At 49.1% G+C, this 19,371-nt stretch overlaps 1 protein-coding gene across 3 annotated transcripts in view; it reads left to right on the forward strand.

Annotated features, from left to right (window-relative positions):
- Positions 369-19,371, forward strand: part of PLEKHM1 (pleckstrin homology and RUN domain containing M1) — a 51,209-nt gene continuing 32,206 nt past the window's right edge. Inside the window, exons 1-5 of one of the 3 annotated variants that reach the window (XM_005668715.3) lie at positions 369-503; positions 3,017-3,223; positions 6,691-6,779; positions 9,612-9,859; positions 12,144-12,770. In XM_005668715.3, the coding sequence (XP_005668772.1) occupies positions 6,732-6,779; positions 9,612-9,859; positions 12,144-12,770 (923 nt within the window). In that variant the 5' untranslated portion in view covers positions 369-503; positions 3,017-3,223; positions 6,691-6,731. The remainder of the gene's footprint in view (positions 504-3,016; positions 3,224-6,690; positions 6,780-9,611; positions 9,860-12,143; positions 12,771-19,371) is intronic. The other 2 variants (XM_005668717.3, XM_005668716.3) reach the window with 2 other exon arrangements.

Genomic DNA, 19,371 nt, shown 5'->3' on the forward strand with positions numbered 1-19,371 from the left:
ATGCCCTGGGAGAGACAAAAAGAGGGTAGGCGTTGGTCCCACTTTACAAGTGGGCAATCTTCTCTGAAGGATGCCGAGAGAGAGACGGCACTAATTCTACACAGATGGTGCTGAGGCTAGATGAGGTCAGAGGCCAGGATCTCGTCTGACGCAGGCTCTGCCAGAAGCGGGCGGTAAGAACGCATCCCGCCTGGCATCAGCGGCCGTGCCTCTCTGCGCCCGGCTAGGGTTCCGAAGTCCGGACTCTTCCAAACCGCGTATCCGCTGTGGGGCCTGGGAACACTTCGGCTTCGGAGAGCGCTGGTTCCGCCCCCACGGCTCCTTCGAGCCCCGCGATTGGCTCCGTGGGACAGGGGCGGGGCCAGACGCAGGTCTGACGTGGTGTCGTCAGGCGCCTCGGGAGTCGCTTCCTGTTGTCAGTGGCGGGGAGGCCGCAGCGTCCCGTCGGGGGATTAGGGGCTGCAGCGGCCGGGAGTGCCCAGTCCCCCACCCCGCTCCCTTTGGTGAGTTAGGGCTGAGGGGCGAGGTGGGCAGCAGAGGGGCGGCGAGGCCCGGACGCGAACGGGAGAGAGGACAGCAGCCCTCTCCGAGATCCCAAACCCCTGGTTGCCCTGCTTCAGAGCTCTCACCCATCCCAGCCCGCACCCCGCACGCCACTCGAACCCTAGCCTTCAGTCCGCACAGCCGCTGCTGACCTGTCCGCTCCATTTCCCAGCCGTGACCTGACCAGCGGTCTTGCGTAACTGCAGCCTCACCCTTGACCTCACTCTAGCCCAGTTCCATCCTCGACCTCAGCTACATCCCTCCACCTCCCTCTAACACATCTCATCTTCATCTCTCAACCCCTTTGGCCGTCCCCTTGCCACACACGGGCCTCCTTGAGACTCACCATTCTGATTTATCTAAAAATCAATTTTCTTCTCCAAAGCTTCCCAAGGTCTGCCCATCCTAAACACTGCACTTCTGCCCCACTCTCATTTAAGACCCACCACCAAAGTGGGCTCACCCTTTTCTTTTTGCTAACTCTGATCTCAGTCCTCTCCCAGGTCTTACATGTCTCTTCTTGTCCTCACAGACTCAGCCCCTAACTTCCTAGCCCACCCAATACTTCTGTCCATCTTCAACCACCCTGAGGACACCCCCATCCCTAAGTCTTTGCCATACCGCCCCCAACTCTTGGTACCCCAGTTCCTACCACCCTCATCCAGTCTTATCAAGAATGAGGTCTGCTGGAGTTCTGTGGTGGCTCCGCAGGTTAAGGGTCTGGTGTTGTCACTGCTGTGGCTTGGGTTTGATCCCTGGCCCCAGAACTGCATGCTCTGGGCAAGGCCTAAATAAATAAATGAATAAATAGAATGAGGCCTTCCGCCCTCCACCTCTGCTGCCCCCACCTCAACTCTACATTCCCTTGATCCAGTCCCCATTCAGTCTGAGCATTTAGGGCAGAGTCCCCCGCCAACCCCACTAGTGGCTTCTCAACAGCCAAAATGTCGGTGCTTGCTCAGAGCCCAGCAGTTAGAGTCTGAGCAGCGTCAGGGTACATGCAGGGTCTGAGGTGGTAAATAAGTGTGGAGAAGCAGAGCTCTCCCACTCCGGGCAGGGGTTCTTCCTGGGTGTCTGGTCCCCTGTGCCTGCCCGCAGGGGTTCTGTGTCTAGCATTCATATTAAATGACTTGTGTTGGCTGCTGGAAGGGCAGATATCACCCAGATACCCAGAAGGTGAGGAATGGCCACTCACCTAGCACACTCAGCCTGGGACTGTGGAAGCCATCACTTCCTTTTGGGTGGTTTTCTGACCCAGGAGAAACTTAAGGAGGACCTCTGTGTGGGGTTGGCCGTGGCCTTGTGTGTTGTCCTGGCACTTGTTAAAGGATTCTCACCCAGTGCTCCTCCCAGCCGGAGCTGATGGCAGACTTGTCCTAATGCCGAACACAGGGAACACAATAGATGCCAGAGATGATGCTGCAGGTTGTGAAGAGGATAGGTGAGACAGTCCTGAGGAGGCCGGGCCAGGGCGGGTACAGGGCCTGTTGAATCACTTCCTCTTTCTGCAGGTGCTGGCTCTTTGCGATTTGGTTACCCGTAAACTTGGCGAGCCAGGATACTGAGCTGAGGCAGAGGGACATTCCTGAGGCACCCAGGCCCCATGCTCAGCATTTATCATCTCCTGGGCCTTTGGGGTGCATTGTCTCTCAAATTCTGGTGACCTGGCTTCAGAGGATCGGCCATTTGGCAGCAAATTTAAAGGGCCCGAAACAGGACCCGTTGTTTTTGCTTGCCATTTATAGTCTTGTTCCTTTGAAAATTGAATGTCCTTCTCCCTTCAGTATCTGCTCCCGCCCTCCACCCCCAATTAAGGTGTGATATGTCTGAATGGTTTCAGCCTGTTGGCTGTGTGGTTTAATGGCCCCACCACTGAAGAATTGTTACCTCAGCTGTCCATGGTCTGTGAAATGAAGATACCTGCTCTGAGCCTTGTTTATATTTCATTCATCTGTTCATTCAGCAAATATTTTGAGCACTACTGTGTATCATACATTCTTCTGAGGCCCTAGAAACACAGTGGTGAATTCGTCGACGAAGTTCCTGTGTTCATTAATCAGAGTTTGGTCCTTGGTAGAATCCTAAGGGGAGTGGGATAAGAACATGGAGCAAGTGAATGGAAGGAAGAGGGAGGAAAGAAAGATACACCCTGTTCACTGACTTCACCTTTCTGGCCTCACTCACTAGCCTTTGGTTTGGGAATCACAGGCTAGAAGTTTCTCACCCTCCAGCTGGTATCCAGTTGCTTTAAAGGCCAAGTTCCCCCACCACACTCTCCCCTCCCCCAACACCCCCGCCCCCACCAGGTTCGCAGGACACTTGTCCAGAAATCCAGCTTTCTTCAGGTAGAAGGAGGTGCGGGCTACTCATTCAGTGCTCACATGTCTGAAAGATCAGCTGCCTTTCAGAATCAGAAGATAAGTTTGTCATTCTTTTCCATCTGATTACTTTGTCATTCTTTTCCAACTGAAAGCCATGACTCATCAACTGGTACAGCAGCTGGATGGCTTAAACCTCAGGCTGTTTGTTCTGAAAAGCGAGATATAGGATTGGGTTCAGGCCCTGAAGAGGAGGCAGTTGGGAAGGTCGGACAAGTCTCTAAGGAGGAGAGGTTGCTGTTTACTGATGGATGGAGAGTTTCAGAAGCGGTGAAGCCAAGCCATCTGTTTCTTCTTTTAATGTAAGTCTCATCTAAGCCACTCTTTTCTTTCTTCCTTGGTCTCTGGAGGAAGTGAAATTGGACTTGTATAGAAGGCCAGGCAATATGATGAAGAAAAACAACCAGAACAATCCTTCCTGTGTGTTGGAATATTTCAGAAAGGGTGGCTGTGAAACCTGGGTACTGTGGAAAGGACGTGGCCTCAGCTGGTTGGGACTACAAACCTGATGGGAGAGATTGTTTCTTGTTGATTTTCAGCCTTATTTGATAAAATAGAGCTTTTGAATGCTAAGTTAATTAATACTTAGTCCCTTGGAACCGAAGACCTGAGAGAGTTTCATCTGGTGAAAGACAGGGACTTAGAATGAGGAAACTAGAGAGTTCTGTCCCACATCCACGGCACGTGGAAGTTCCTGGGCCAGGCAGGGATTGAACCTGAACCACAGCAGTGACAATGCCAGATCCTTAACCTGCTGAGCCACAAGGGAACTCCCGGCCTGGGGCTCTTTTCCACTGAGCCTCAGTTTTCTCCTCTGTAAAATGGGGATAATCATCTTCTCACAGGATTGTTTTAAGAATTAGATGATATGGGAGAAGCTTGGAGATTCATGTCAGGGTGAATCAGTACTTGGGGGGAGAGGAGACTTCTCGTGGTGAGGAGTTGCTCAAAGGACAGACAGATGTCGCCTTTTCTGCTAAACTCTGGTGATGTTTAAAGAACCATTCGATGATGTCGCCCACGTTCTCTCCTTAGTCTTTTTGGCCTCAGTCTCCTGGAAGCCCTACCTCTCTTTGGTTTGCTTCTTGTTGTCAGTGAAGAGTGTTCTGAGGACAGGGAGGGGAACCAGTCCCACGGGATGGTAGACGGGGGTCTGAGCCGCCCAGCAGAATAATGGAGTGCTGACCCAGCAGTCAGGAGACCCACAGCCACGTTCCGGTCCCGTCAGCAAGTTCTCAGGTCATAGAGAGTCACATTCTGCCTCTGAGCTGGGCTCCTGCCTCCCTGAGGCAGATGACGCAGGCACCCAGAGCTAGGTGCTTTGGCTTCTTGCAAAGAAAGGCGGGCCCAGAATCGTGGCCTGAACCCCAAAGCCTCGGTCCTGTTTTGTGAACTATCAAGTGGCTGTTCTCCTTCTGGACTCCTCTGCGCTGCCATCAGTCATCTTGTGGCTTCTCTGACACTTGGTTTTAGATGACAGGTACTCAGCATCAGTTGACTTGGGTATTTTCACAGACCCTTACAGGGCTGGAGCACCCACCTACCAGCCGGCCTCCCTCCCTCCAATGAGTATTCTTTGCAGTCAGTTAGTTGATGAGGCCTTCATGGACCCAGGCTGTTGTTTAGATTGTCGAGGTCCAGGCCTGACCTGCTGCTGGCTGAGGAAAGGGCGCTTCTGGAGCTTGTGGCTCTATCTAGAAGGACAGGCCTGAGGGGAGGCCTTTGGCTGCTGGAATTACTGAAGGGGATTGGAGCCCAGGGTCCTGGAGCCAGAGAACCTGGACTTGGCCTCCTGGGCTGCACAAGAGGGCCTGGAAGGAGCATTATCTGGAGGGACCGTCCGCAGCACGTGTCCCTTTTCCCATCCCCCTGGAATCCCTGGTAAGTGGGAGGGGGATGTGGTGAGGTGAGGAGGCCAGTTGGGGGCTGAGGCCAGGGGCCAGTGTTCTGTGTTCTGTCACACCTTGGCTGACCAGCACCAGCTCTGCAGGGTAACCACCCCCCCCACCCGCCCCCAGCCATGCCCTTACTTGCAGAGGTTGGCTCTGGGTCCTGCTTACCCTCTGCCAACTCCAGGGCCAGGCATTGAATCAGAGCATCTTCCTTCCACCTTTTAGGGCCACACTGCTTCTCTCACTTCCAGGCGGCCTCCTGTACTTTCCCACCAGGCTGACGTCCCTTGTTCCCTTGCACCCACTCACTGGGCCCCCAGCTGAAGAGCCCCCCCGCCACCGCCACCCCTGCCCCCTTGCCCCCTCCCCTTAGCCCCAGGCCATGCCCCCATCTTCCAGAAGGGAGATGTTGGATTGAAGTCGGTCAGGAATCTGGGCTCTCTCCTGAGCAGGAATTGGCGTTGTCCTGCCGGTGGGTCGGAGGGTCATGGAGCAGCCGTTTACCAGCCCCGGGATCTTGGGAATTTCCTTGACCTGGGTCAGCTTCTCTTTCTTATCTGTCAGACTGAGGTAATAAAACCCCCCTAGGGTGGTTACGAGGAATGAATGAAGCAATGTACGTAAAGGGTACAAAAGCCGTTTAGCCTGCCTTGGTTCGATTAACTGCTTCAGGTCATGAGTTCTTGAGAGCAGTAACCTTTTTTTCTCCCCCCTCTTTGGTGTCCCCTCATGCTTAGATGTGTGACCACTAGAGATTTATTTAGATATGAGTCTGCCTGTCCCGTCCTGGTTTCTATAAGTTGCTGGGGGTGGGGGGTGGGGGCAGGCCAGGCAGCACCCCCCTCAGAATCAGACCAAAGTCCCCGCGCCAAGGAGAAAGCCAGCTGCCCCTCGTCATTTACCTAAGCACTGACTTCAGCTACTTGTGCAGACTCACTTTGGCAGTGGATTCTTTGCCTGTAGATTTTGTTGTTGTTTGTTTTTTATGGCCAACCCAGCGGCACATGGAAGTTCCCACGCTAGGGGTCTAATCAGATCTGTAGCTGCGGGCCTACACCACAGCCACAGCGATCTGGGATCTGAGCCGCATCTGCAACCTGCACCGCAGCTCACAGCAACGCCGAGTCTTCAACCCATTGAACAAGGCCAGGGATCAAACCGGCATCCTCATGGATACTAGACAGGTTGGTTACTGCTGAGCCACAGTGGGAACTCCTTTGCCTGTAGATTTGAGTGGCCACATCCACTAGGGTTATAGATGCTGTTTAACCTTGGTAAATATCAAGCCCTTTGCTCAGCATTTTCCACCTTCAGTGACTCCATTTAAAAGGTCTGATACATGTCTCAGTGTGCCTAGCTGGTCAGTGGCAAATGGAGATTAGAACCCGTGTTGTTGCCCTTTAGACATGTCCCACTGCTACTCAAGCTAGACCCTTGCCACCCAAAGGAGCAGCAGCTGGGTGACGTGAGAGCCCTTCCTTTTGAAGCCATTTCAGCTGTGCTTTTCCCCACTGAGCAGGCTGACCTTGGACTGGGACAGCAGTCAGGGACAGTTGCCAGGCCCAGGCTCTGAATGGGAACTGTGAGGCCCTGCTTCCTGGCCCCTGTGGGTTCTCGGCACTTTCAGCTGCACCCTCAGTTCTGTGTCTAAATAGCCTTTCATCCCCAGCTTTTGGTGCCAGCGTTTGGTGTGGAGTACTCAGGGCCCCTTACCTCACGAGATTCGAGCGCTCAGCCATTTTTTCCTTCCTTGTTTCCATCTTTAAAATCACTTTCAGTTTTTAATTTTGTATTTGAAGGCCTTTCAGTTGCAGTTTAAGTAAGAGGAAGTTGACCGGGGGCAGTGATTGCTCATCTGGTCACCATTGTCTCGGCAGGTATCATGTGATTCTCTTGGGGAGCTGCTGCTCGAGTGGAAATGCTCTCAGTGGTGGAGAATGGACTGGATCCCCGGGCCGCCATCCCGGTAGGCGACAAGGGAGGACCAGGGGTGGGGGAAGGGGTGGGCAGGCTGGCCGTCTCATTGGGTCTTCTCACTTTGAAACGAGTCCACACTGTCCAGAAAGAGAGGCCTCGGGTTGAGAAAAAGTTATAGCAAAGGCAGGCTCTGAGGGGATCCTGCCCTTTCTGGATGATCTTATTGATGCTAAAATGGGGATTTCCACAAAACAATGGAGATTTAATATAGATTACCTGAAGACCAAGGATTTCTCCAAAAAAGATACACATTGACCAATAGGTACATGAAAAGATGCTCAGCATCATCAGCCATTTAGACGAAGGCAAATCAGAACCACAATGAGATACTTTTTCATGCCCACTAGGATGGCTATAATCAAAATGGCAGATAATAAAGTGTTGGTGGGATTGTGGGACCGTTAGAACCTTCTTATGTTGCTGGTGGCAATGGAAAATGGTGCAGCCATTGTGGAAAACGGTTTGATAGTTCCTCAGGAAGTTCAATGTAGAGCTGCATATGACCCAGCAATTCCACTCCTAGGTGTACATCCAAGAGAACTGATACTATATGTCTACACAAAACTTGTACGTGAATGTTCATAGTGGCCTCATAGCCAAAAAAACAGGGGGAACAACCCAAATATCTATTAATTGATGAATGGATAAATAAAATGTGGTATATCTGTGCAATGGCATATTTCTTGGCAATAGAAAAGAATGAAGTACTGATAAATGCTACAACAGAGACAAACCTCGAAAAGATTTGCTGAGTGAAAAAAAAAAGCGAGATACAAAAGTCTGCATATTATATGATTCACTTTCTATGAAATGTCCAGAATAGTCAAATCTATAGAAACAGAAAGGAAATTTGTGGTTGCCAGGAGCTAGGAGAGAGAGGGAAAAAGCAGGTGACTGTTAATGGGTACAGTGTTGCTTTGGGGGCAGTGAAAATGTTATAAAATTAGGTAGTGGTGGAGTTCCCGTCCTGGGTCAGTGGAAACAAATCAGATTAGCATCCATGAGGACACGGGTTTGTCCCTGGCCTTGCTCAGTGGGTTAAGGATCCAGTGTTGGTATGAGCTGTGGTGTAGGTTACAGACGTGCCTCAGATCTAGCCTTGTTGTGGCTGTGGTGTAGACCGGCAGTTACAGCTCTGATTTGACCCCTAGCCGGGGAACTTACATATGCTGTGGGCGCGGACCTAAAAAAAGAAAAAAAGAAAAAGATAAAATTAGATAGTGGTGATGGTTGCACAGTTCTGCGAATACACTAAAACTATTGAGCTGTATACTTTAAATGAGGGATTTTATGCTATGTAAATTATGTCTCATTAAAGCTGTTCTAAAAAAAGAACATTTAACTTTTCAAAGAACAGTGGCAATAATTGTGTTGGCTAAAATGAAAATGAAACAGTGAAATATTTTTCCATAATCCTATCACCTAATAATTCAAACCAGTTTTTCTGCCATCCATTCCAGTCCTTTTTTAAACCCTTGGGTAATTTTGAGGTACATACCTACATTATGATAGAACTTTCTTAACTCTATAATTCTAAAGGACTTTATGTATTTTTTATAGTTTATTCGTTTAGCAAAAACATTGAGTACATATGCCAGGAACCAGGCCAAGTGTTGAGGACACAAGGATGAATAAAAAACTAGCCCTGCCTTCAGAATCATCCGTCCAGTGCTATAAATCAGGAAATACTATTTCCATTTAACAGATGAGAAAATTGAGGCTCGGAGAGGTTAAGTGAAATATCTAAAGTCACCTAGCTGGTGACCGACAGAGCTGAGACTAAACCTGGGCTCTGACTGCCAAGTCCAGGCTCTTTCTTCATGTAGACCATGCTCCTATTTCTTAGTGTTTTTCTTATTCTAAAGAAGCACTTTTTACCTCTTAACTTACTGACTCTCTGTGGAATGTCGGCCACGTGAATAAAGTAGAAAGAAACACCCCGTCCTACGTGAGCTTACACCCAAGCTCCCATGGCGCTAACTATGATAGAGCCAGTATTTATTGTTCTGGGTTTTTTTTTTCTTTTTGGCCACACCCATGGCATGTGGAAGTTCCCAGGCCAGGGATCAAACCGGTACCACAGCAGTGACAAAGCCAGATCCTTAACCCACTGCATCCTAAGGGAACTCCTGGAGCCGGTATGTAAACACCAGATTTATATGTCTATCAGCTCACCGAAATTTGGTTTAAAAAACAAACAAGGAGCTCCCTGATGGCTCAGCAGGTTAAGGATCCAGTATTGTCACTGCTGTGCCTCAGGTTTAATCTCTGGCCAGAGAACTTCTGAATAACCCAGGTGAGGCCAAAACAAATAAACCACCATATATATATATATATATCTTCTGTCTTTTTAGGGCCATACCTGCAGCATATGGAGGTTCCCAGGCTAGGGGTCGAATCAGAGCTGTAGCTGCCAGCCACAGCCACAGCCATAGCAACGCCTGATCCAAACCACAACTCACAGCAACACTGGATCCTTAACCCACTGAGCAAGGCCAGGGACCGAACCCGTGTCTTCATGGATACTAGTCAGGTTTGTTAACCACTGAGCCACGATGGGAGCTCCAACCACAAATATCTGTGCAAAAAAAAAAAATGACAGCAGTATCCATGTGTGTGCTATATGTGTGTGATTTTCTTTTCTTCTCTCTCCTTTCTCTTTATTTTCTATTGTTAGCCTGTGTATAGTTTTGCTATATAGATGCATAGATCTATTTGTGCATGCACGTGGGCCTGTGTATTTGGCATTAGGCAGAGTTACATTGCAGGGGTTGCCATGGGGGATGTACTAAAGGCCTGTGTTGTGTCCGCCGCTGCCCAGGTCATCAAGAAGAAGCTAGTGGGCTCCGTGAAGGCGTTGCAGAAGCAGTACGTGTCCTCGGACACGGTGGTCACTAGCGAAGACGGAGATGCCAACAGCATGTGCAGCGCCCTGGAGGCCGTCTTCATCCATGGCCTGCACGCCAAGCACATCCGAGCCGAGGCTGGAGGCAAGAGGAAGAAAAGTGCCCACCAGAAGCCTCTGCCTCAGCCTGTCTTCTGGCCCCTCCTGAAAGCCATCACCCACAAGTGAGAGCTGCTGGGTGAGGGGGTTCGCATCAGGGGAGGAGCTTCAGAGTGTGGGACACTGGGCTTTTCCCTGCGTAGGAAAGTCTCGGAGAGCCCTGTGCCTGGAGTAGAGAGGGGCAAGGCGAAGTCATTGTTAGACCAGGCCTCAGTGAGGCCCTCAGGCAATGGTCCGGGGCAGCGCTGAGCCCCTGGGTCAGAGCAGGAGCCACCTTTTAACCACATGCTGGCCGAAAATCTTTACTGTCTGGCCCTTTTCAGAATTTTTCTGTGCCTTAGAATGTTTGCACACCTATGTGCTAAAGTATCATACTCATAACAAGGTATTGTTTTTGTTGTTGTTGCTTTTTAGGGCCACAGCATGTGGAAGTTCCCAGGCTAGGGGTCAAACTGGAGCTGCAGCTGCCAGCCTACACCACAGCCACAGCAACGTGGGATCTAAGACACATCTGAGACCTACACCACAGCTCATGGCAACGCCAGATCCCTGACCCACTGAATGAGGCTAGGGATTGAACTCACATCCTCATAGATACTAGTCGGGTTCTTAACCCACCGAGCCACAACAGGAACTCCTGTTGTTGTTTTAAGAAGAGTGGCATCCAGGTAGAGCCTCTCGATGTGCACCCTGAGACACTTGTCTTGCTGACCCTGAACCACTGGGGCTCGGGAGCAGGCGGCTGGCACTGTGCCTCCAATAGCTATTAAATGCCACCTTCTGCCCGAAGGTGCCTTGTCAGTCTCTAATCTTCCTTTCTGTGCCTACTGCCCTATCTCAAGTTCTTACCTCACTCCTGGGTGATAGTGCCTTTCTGATTGTCCCCTTTGTCTCCTTCTGTCCTTCCTTTGGTCAGTCAGCCAACATTTACTGAGCTCCTGCCAACCGGAGCTCAGTCACTGAGGATGCAGAGTGTGGTCCCACCCCCGTGGAGGAGGAGACGTTCACAGAGGACAGTGGCAGCCAGAGGAGGGGCATTTAGGCTGAGGCATTCAGGAGCCGAGTTCAGTACACACAGGGTGGGATCTTATCCAGAGCAGCCCACCCTGAAGTCTGCCTAGCTGGGGACAGGTTGCTTTCCTGAGCAGAAACCTGTAGTCCACAGGCTCCAAGTGCCAGTCTGGAGTCTGATTCACTTGATTGGGGCCCCAGCACCTGTATCCTGTCCTGGTTCCTGGGGTGATTCTGTTGCATAGCCAGGTGTGAGGGCATTGCCCCCCTTTGCTTCCCCTGTTTGATACTCAAGACCCTACATTACTTGGCTTTGCAACCAAATCGCCCGCTCCTTGTGCTGTAACTAGAGCGCTCCCCACTCCTGTTACAGTCCAATTGCTCGACTACTCTTTATGCCTTTTTCTCTGTCAGTCCCTTGTGCCTTAAAGGTTCTTTCTGTCTTTCCTTCCTTCCCTTCTTCCTTCCTTCCTTCCTTCCTTCCTTCCTTCCTTTCCCACACCCAAGGCATGCAGAAATTCTCAGGCCAGAGGTCAAACTCTCGCCGCACAAGTGACCAAACCAGATCCTTAACTCTCTGAGCCACCAGGAAACCCCTCTGCTTCCATCTTTGCCTCAAGGCCCAGCTGGGGTACTACCCTTTCTATGGCATTTGTCTTACTTCAACCCAGGAATAATGGCCCAGCCCAGCTGTACAAACAGCAGGGCTCACCTCAGTATACCCGTGAAAGGCGGTTACCTGGACTGAGCGTAGGGGCCATGTCTTTACCCTGTGTCTTCACAGCTCCAAGGACCTTGCCCTTTGGCACTCAGCAGACATGTCCTGGTTGAGCAGCTGATGTCAGGGGCCCAAGGGGTAGGTGCTATGAAAACGGCATTTATCCATCATGACCCCAGCCCTAAAAGTTAGGGGTTATAGCTTAATATTTCAAAATTCCCCTTAGACCTTGCTGTTATCCGAGAATTTTTTGTGCCTTTATGCATTTGTAGTCGTTGTTGGCTCTTGCTGTCTAGTGGATACAGTGGCATCTCAGTGCTTTGCAGGTGGGTTTTTTTTTTTTTTTTCTTTTTCTTTTAGGGTCGCACCCGCGGCATATGGAGGTTCCCAGGCTAGGGGTCGAATCGGAGCTATAGCTGCCAGCCTGCACCAATGTGGGATCTGAGCTGTGTCTGCAGTCTATACTGCAGCTTACCGCAGCACTGGATCCTTAACCCACTGAGCAAGGCCAGGGATCGAACCCACATCCTCATGGTTACTAGTCGGGTTCATTACCGCTGAGCCATGATGGGAACTCCTGAAGACGTTTCTTGAAACAGACCTGTTCTGTGCCTTCACAGACACATCATCTCAGAGTTGGAGCACCTGATCTTTGTCAGCACGGACGTGGGCCGCTGCCGGGCCTGGCTGCGGCTGGCCCTCAACGACGGCCTGATGGAGTGCTACCTGAAACTGCTCCTGCAGGAGCAGGCCCGGCTGTGCGAGTACTATCAGCCCACGGCCCTGCTCCGCGACGCCGAGGAGGGCGAGTTCCTCCTCAGCTTCCTGCAGGGACTGACATCTCTGTCCTTCGAGCTCTCCTACAAGTCCGCCATCCTAAACGAGTGGACGCTCACCCCTCTGGCCCTGTCTGGGCTCTGCCCGCTCTCAGAGCTCGACGCCCTCACGACCTCGGGTGCAGAACTGCAGCGGAAGGAGTCTCTGGATTCCATCTCCCACTCCTCGGGCTCAGAGGACATCGAGGTCCAGCACTCGGGCCATAAGATCCGACGGAACAGGAAGCTCACCGCCTCCTCCCTCAGCCTGGACACGGCCAGTTCTTCCCAGCTCTCTTGCAGCCTCAACTCTGACAGCTGCCTCCTCCAAGAGAACGGCTCCAAGAGTCCAGACCGCTCCGAGGAGCCCATGTCCTTCGACTCAGACCCAGGGACGGCCAATGCTGACGACTCAGACCCGTCTCTGCAAGAGTGAGTGCCCTGCCCCCGCCCTCCCGAGCTTCCTTCTTCTCTTCCTCCTGCCCTCCCTCCCTTCCTGGGGCATGCGATGATCTGTCACTGCCCTGAATTCCTGTTAGGGCATAAAGACAAGCTGCCAGGGACATTCCTTCGGGGAGGCTGGAATTGCTGGGAGCTGTATGTGGAGGCAAACTGGGGGCAGTGAGGAGAATGCATTTAGATGGGCTCAGAGGAGTTCCCGTCGTGGTGCAGTGGTTAATGAATCCAACTAGGAACCATGAGGTTGCGGATTTGATCCCTGCCCTTGCTCAGTGGGTTAAGGAAGGATCCAGCGTTGCCGTGAGCTGTGGTGTAGGTCGAGGACGTGGCTCGGATCCCCCGTTGCTGTGGCTCTGGCGTAGCCCGACGGCTACAGCTCTGATTGGACCCCTAGCCTGGGAACCTCCATATGCTGTGGGAGCGGCCCTAGAAAAAGGCAAAAAGACAAAAAATATATATATATATATTAATTAAAAAAAAAAAAATAAGGAAACAGGGCTCAGAGCTGGTCCCATCCCCGGCTCTGACCCGGTGACCTTGGACAAGTTATTTAATCTCTCCGAGAGTCAGTGTAAAGTATTATGGTCTTCATCTAGAGAAAAAGATACGAATTGTTCAGAGCTCTGTGTACAACTTCCAAAAAGTACAGTGACGCACATGCATAAGGGCAATCTTCTGGGACCTCGCAGGAGACCTTCTGGGGGACATAAAACCTGAATGATGCCTGAGGGGGTAGCAGACACATGGGGACAGGCAAGCCTGTGGAGGACGGAGGTGACTAGAGAAGGGGGCCTGTGCAGAGCCTTCCTTCAGGCCTAACATTCACCTTTGAATAGGTAATTTATTTTTATCGTTAAATGACCTAAAAATATATATAGTTAAAAAGTCTTTCCCACCCCTATAACCATAATTATTAATTTCTTGCATTGTACAAATTTAAATGCCTCTATAACAAATACGAATATACAGATTTCAATTTTTTCTTTCTTATTTCTTATTCCCCCATCTCTTTCCACAAAAGATGGTATGAGTTATAAATGCATTATTCTGCACTTTGGGAGGAGATCTTTTCATGTTAGATCTTCCTCCTTTTTTTTTTTTTTTCTTTAGTTTATTGAATCAGCTCTGAATTTAATGGACATTAGAATTCACTGTTTCTGTGAGTAACCTGTATATGTGGTCTTTTAGTTCAACTCAAGGCATCTCCGTTCAGTAAATTCCCAGAAGCAAAACTGCTGAGCCAAGGGATAAATTAACTTGTGGTTTTCACAGACATGCTTATTCACACCCATCAGAAGCTTATTATGTCCTCTCAGCCTTGTCAACAGAAGGTATTGATCAAACTTTGGGATATTTGCTCATCTAATAGGTAAAAATGGTAACCGTGTATTAAGCATTTCCTTCAGCAGGACCCCTGACCCATCAGCTGTGTCAGGACCCTCCTTCCACTCCTGCTGGTCCCCGCCCTTGCTCCCACCGTGTGTGGGAATCACACCAGGTTGGGTGTCATGAACTGGCCTTGGACAGATCTAGTTTCAAGCCGTATTTCATCAATTATAAGCCCAGGAATGTCCCACAGATTGCCAACTCTTTTTGAGCGTCTGTTTTTTCATTTTCATTTTATTTTATTTTATTTTTTATTTATTTATTTATTGTCTTTTTAGGGCCACACCTGAGGCCTATGGAGGTTTCCAGGCTAGGGGTCTAATCGGAGCTACAGCTGCCGGCCTATGCCAGAGCCATAGCAACGCCAGATCCACGCCGCATCTGCGACCTATACCACAGCTCAGGGCAACGCCAGATCCTTAACCCACTGAGCGAGGCCAGGGATTGAACCCGTAACCTCGTGGTTCCTAGTTGGATTCGTTTCCACCAGGCCATGATGAGAACTCCTGTTTCTTCATTTCTATAATGGAAATTCCCTCATAGGGCTGTTTGGAAATTGAATGAGATGCCGGTGAGTGAGTTGCACACCTAAGAGTGTCTGGTGGGCCCCAGAAATGTCCCCTGGGCACATTCGATAGAATTTTCAGTGTCAAAAAGGAGGGTTGGGATGTATCATGCTGGGAGAGAGCAGCCCCCGCCCCAGAGGTGGCGGGGCCCGTGGTATGCATGACTCAGTCCCCTGTGCTGGCCCCTGGTTGTGTCCCCCTCCTGCCACAGACCAGCTGGCCCGCTCTTTGTCATGTGCCTTGCCTTTCTCTTCCACAAGTCTTGTGATTGGAAAATTCCAGCTTAAGGTCATTGAATCAGTGACCATCCACCCCGCCTGGGAAGTGTTGTCCTGGGTATTATGGGGAAACGCAGGGGAAGAGGGTCAAGGTGCACAGACTGACGCTGACAGCGCTGTGAGGAACAGGAGGACACCTCACGCACACCTGCCCCAGCGCCCACCCAGCGCCATCATTCTTAGAGCTGGACAGCAAGTTAGCCTCTGAGCATCCCGAGACCAGCGTTTCTTGGAGTATGTGTTTTAAGGGTAAAGAGTCTCACCAACCCTTAAGAGGTCACCTAGGTTATTATGTTACTTTAATGTTTGTAACTTAAAATTAGGCATGAACACTTTGTGCTTATAGCTCTTACAAGTATAAAATCAAAACATCTGCAAATTAAACATGAAGAAAACTGCAAAACTCATAACATTCCAAATGAAATTTATTAGTGTTTTGCAGAAACCAAATTACAGTTTGCCTTGTGACGAAAGGATTGACTGCCCTGCCTCCCTGCTTCTGTGTTCATTGGGCCTGAATGATAATTATCACTGAGAAGCATAGGTACAGTCTAGTGGGAAAGAATGTGGCCTCAGGAGCCAGGCGGCCTGAGGCCTTCGGTAACCAGCTTTGCCACCTGGGGCCAGTAACTCAACCTTTGCGACTGTGACCATGATGGCCTCCTCTAGAACATGGGGATTAGCATGCTTCAAAGGAATGCTGGGGAGATGAAATGAGTTGAGATAGGGAGAGTGCTTGGAGCAGCCTCTGATGCCGTGTGCATGCTTGCCAGGCGGTGGTGTCATTTTACCACTGGGCACCTGTGACCTCCATTCTCCCGCTGCTGCAGAACCTTTGTCAGTCATATGTGTTAGAGGTCATTGTCATGAAGCCTTCCCTTGGGCAAAACGATTCCTAGCATATGCAGCCCACCTCTGTGCTTTTTCCTTTCCTTTTTTTTTTTCCTCTTGACGGCACCTGCGGCATGCTGAAGTTCCTAGGCCAGGGATCAAACCTGAGCCGCAACATGACAACACCAGATCCTTAACCTGCTGAGCCACAGGGGAACTCACTGCCTCTGAGCTTTTATTAGTGGCCTGATTGCCAAATAGTACTGCATGTCACCAACACGGTGATCCACATGACCGGGAAAACTGCAGACTCAGAGTCCCTTGTCAGGGGTACTTTACAAGTCCACCCAGACTATCCAGGCCACGCTTTCTATTTACTTCACACTTAAGTATTTATAATAACATGTTTTTTTCCAGATTGTTTTCTAGATGAAAGTACAAAGTTTAAAAATTTTTGAAAAACATGGCCTTGAACCAGACCAAAGTGGAAGAACTGTAGCGGTTCCACAGTTTCAATTCTATGTTGCTTTTTCTTCAAATTTTTCGAAAATTTTCTTTATCTTGCCTGTCCTTCAAAATCTCATCTCTAGCACATTTTCCCACTTGATGTATGAGTCTCTCTTATTCTCACTGGGTCTTAAAGACTGGTGCCAATTCTAGTGAGGCTCTGGAGCTTGACTTCACCTTGACCTTAGTTTTGATTTGATGGAAACTAATTTGTCACACAAGCTTTTTGCTGTTTGGTGGCATTTCTCTAGGCATTAAGTCATTCACTTATTCTAACACCCAGTCTACTCTTATCATTAAAACCTTCCTCATAAGTTCCCATCGTGGCTCAGCAGAAACGAATCTGACTAGCATCCATGAGGACTCAGGTTTGATCCCTGGCCTTGCTCAGTGGGTAAAGAATCCAGTGTTGCTGCGAGCTGTGGTGTAGGTCACAGACACGGCTTGGATCTGTGGCTGTGGCTGTGGCTGTGGCTGTGGCATTGGCTAGCAGCTACAGCTCCGATTTGACCCCTGGCCTGGGAACCTCCATATGCCACAGGTGCAGCGCTAAAAAGACAAAAACAAACAAACAAACAAATAAAAAAACCCACAAAAATCCAAACAAACAAAACTTTCCTTATAGATTAGGATTCATTTCTCATTGAAAACCACTTGGGTAATGCTAGTATTACAATAAATCTGCTCCTTTCCTTCCATTTTTGTTTGTGTACACGGAGGTTAAGCAGTCCTGTCAGTGAGGTTAACAGTTATTGAGTACTTTGTGCCAGAACCTCTTCTAAGCACTTTACCTGTATTATCTCATTTAATCTTTGTCGCCATCATAAAAGGTAGATGCTGTTACCCCAGCCGCTTTTCAGATAAGGGGAATTAAGTCCATGAGCTTAAAGTCACGTTGCAGGGCCCACAGCCGTGCCCTAACCAAAGCCAGGTGGACTCTGGAGCCCTGCCCTTGGTCACTCACCACACTACCCTCCAGGAGCCCATGCGGCGCTGGGACCTCACAGGGGATGTTGTCAAATGAGGGCCCCCCTCATTTCAGGGGGGCCCCTTCGGTCCTGACGGTTTGGACACCTGCACGTGGTCAGCAAATGTCCCTTCCTCCTCTGCTTATATGGAAACGACTCCTTTCTTTCCAGAATTCACCTCTGCCTGCTCCCGGCAAGTTGCACCTTGGATTTTTCATGGGTCTGTTTTTAGAGTGTGGCTTTAGAGCAAGGACGAGCACCCACCTGCCACCCCCGTAACATTCCACACACACATTTACACCTTTCTCTGACAGATCATCTATTTCCTTCTCCACCTATGAGTCACTTACCATAAAAGTCACTGTTTTAAAGTGTGCTATTCAGTGGTTTTTTAGTGTTTCACAAGGTTGTGAATTCAATGTCTATTACTGTCTAATTCAAAAACATTTTCATCCCCCCGTAAGGAAATCCCTTACCCATTAGCTATGAATTTACCTATTCTGGAGGTTTAATATCAATCAAGTCATACGACATGTGGCCTTTTGTGACTGGCTTCTTTCACTTAGCGGAATGTTTTCAGGGTTCATCCATGTTAACAGCATTTATCATGACTGAATCATATTCCATTGCATGGGGATACCACCATTTATGTATTCATCACTTAAAGGACATTTCTTCCCCCACTTATTGGCTATTATGAATAATGTGGCTATGAGCAGTCATTCATAAGTTTTTGTGGGGCATGTATTCTTCTCTTGGCTATGTATTTAGGAGTAGAATTGCCGAGTCACGTGGTAACTCTATATTTAACTTTCTGAGGAACTACCAAACTCTTTTCCACAGAGGCTGTACCATTTTACATTTCCACCAACAATGTATACGAGTTCCAGTTTTTCCTCATCTTTGCCAACACTCATTATTCTCTCTTTTATTATAGCTGTCCTACTGGGCATAAAGTAGTATCTCTTGGTTTTGACTTGTATTTCTCTATGTTTTTTAAAGACTTTGAGTACTTTTTCACGTGCTTATTGGCCATTTGTATATCTCCTTTGAAATAATGTCTATTTAAATCCTTTACTTATTCTTAAATTAGGTAATTTGTTTATTATTGAGTAGTAAGAGCTCTATATCTTTTGGCTACTAGACCCTTATCAGATATAAGGTAATATTTGCATGTTTTATATGGAAATATTTGTATTAGTTACGTGTTTATTCGTTGCTTATGCATTAGATGTCACATCTAAGAAATTACAGCCTGATCCAAAGATACACTTGTTTCCTACTAAGAGTTTTATAGTTTTAGCTCTTACCTTTAGGTCTTTGATACCTTTTGAGTTAATTTTTTTGTATGTTGTGAGTTAGGGGTCCAACATCATGCTTTTAGATGAAACGATTCACTTATCCCAGCAGCATTTGTTGAAAAGACTATTCTTCCCCCATTGAAATGCCCTGGTACTGATGTTGTTCAGTTGCCCAGAAATGCATAGGTTGGTCACCTCTTCTCTCTCTCTCTCTTTTTTTTTTTCGGTCTTTTTAGGGCCGCACCCGCGGCACATGGAGGTTCCCAGGCTAGGGGTCGAATCAGAGCTGCCCTACACAGCCACAGCAATGCCAGATCCGAGCCATGTCTGCAACCTATACCACAGCTCACAGCAACGCCGGATCCTTAACTGAGTGAGGCCAGGGATCAAACCTGTGTCCTCGTGGTTGCCAGTAAGATTCGTTTCCGCTGAGTCATGATGGTAACTCCTCGTCACCTCTTCTTGACTAAAATGTGTTGAAATATTGTTTGGCGTCATGATATAAGAGCAGAGCTCACCTAGAAGACAATCAGATACAAACTTGAGTTCTAACATCCTCATTTCCTTAAACCCACATTAAGGGAAGTTTGATGTGTCTTCTGGACCCAGTCTAGGCCATTAGCGCAGAGGTACGTGGTCTCTTGGCTTGCTTGCCACGAGAGCCTGCATTTGTCCGTGATGCCCTCCACAGGTACCGGAAGCACAGATGGAGACAGCGAACAGGTTTACTTCAGAAA

This window comes from Sus scrofa, chromosome 12 (genome assembly GCF_000003025.6).
Source record: "Sus scrofa isolate TJ Tabasco breed Duroc chromosome 12, Sscrofa11.1, whole genome shotgun sequence".
Classification (NCBI taxonomy): Eukaryota; Metazoa; Chordata; class Mammalia; order Artiodactyla; family Suidae; genus Sus; species Sus scrofa.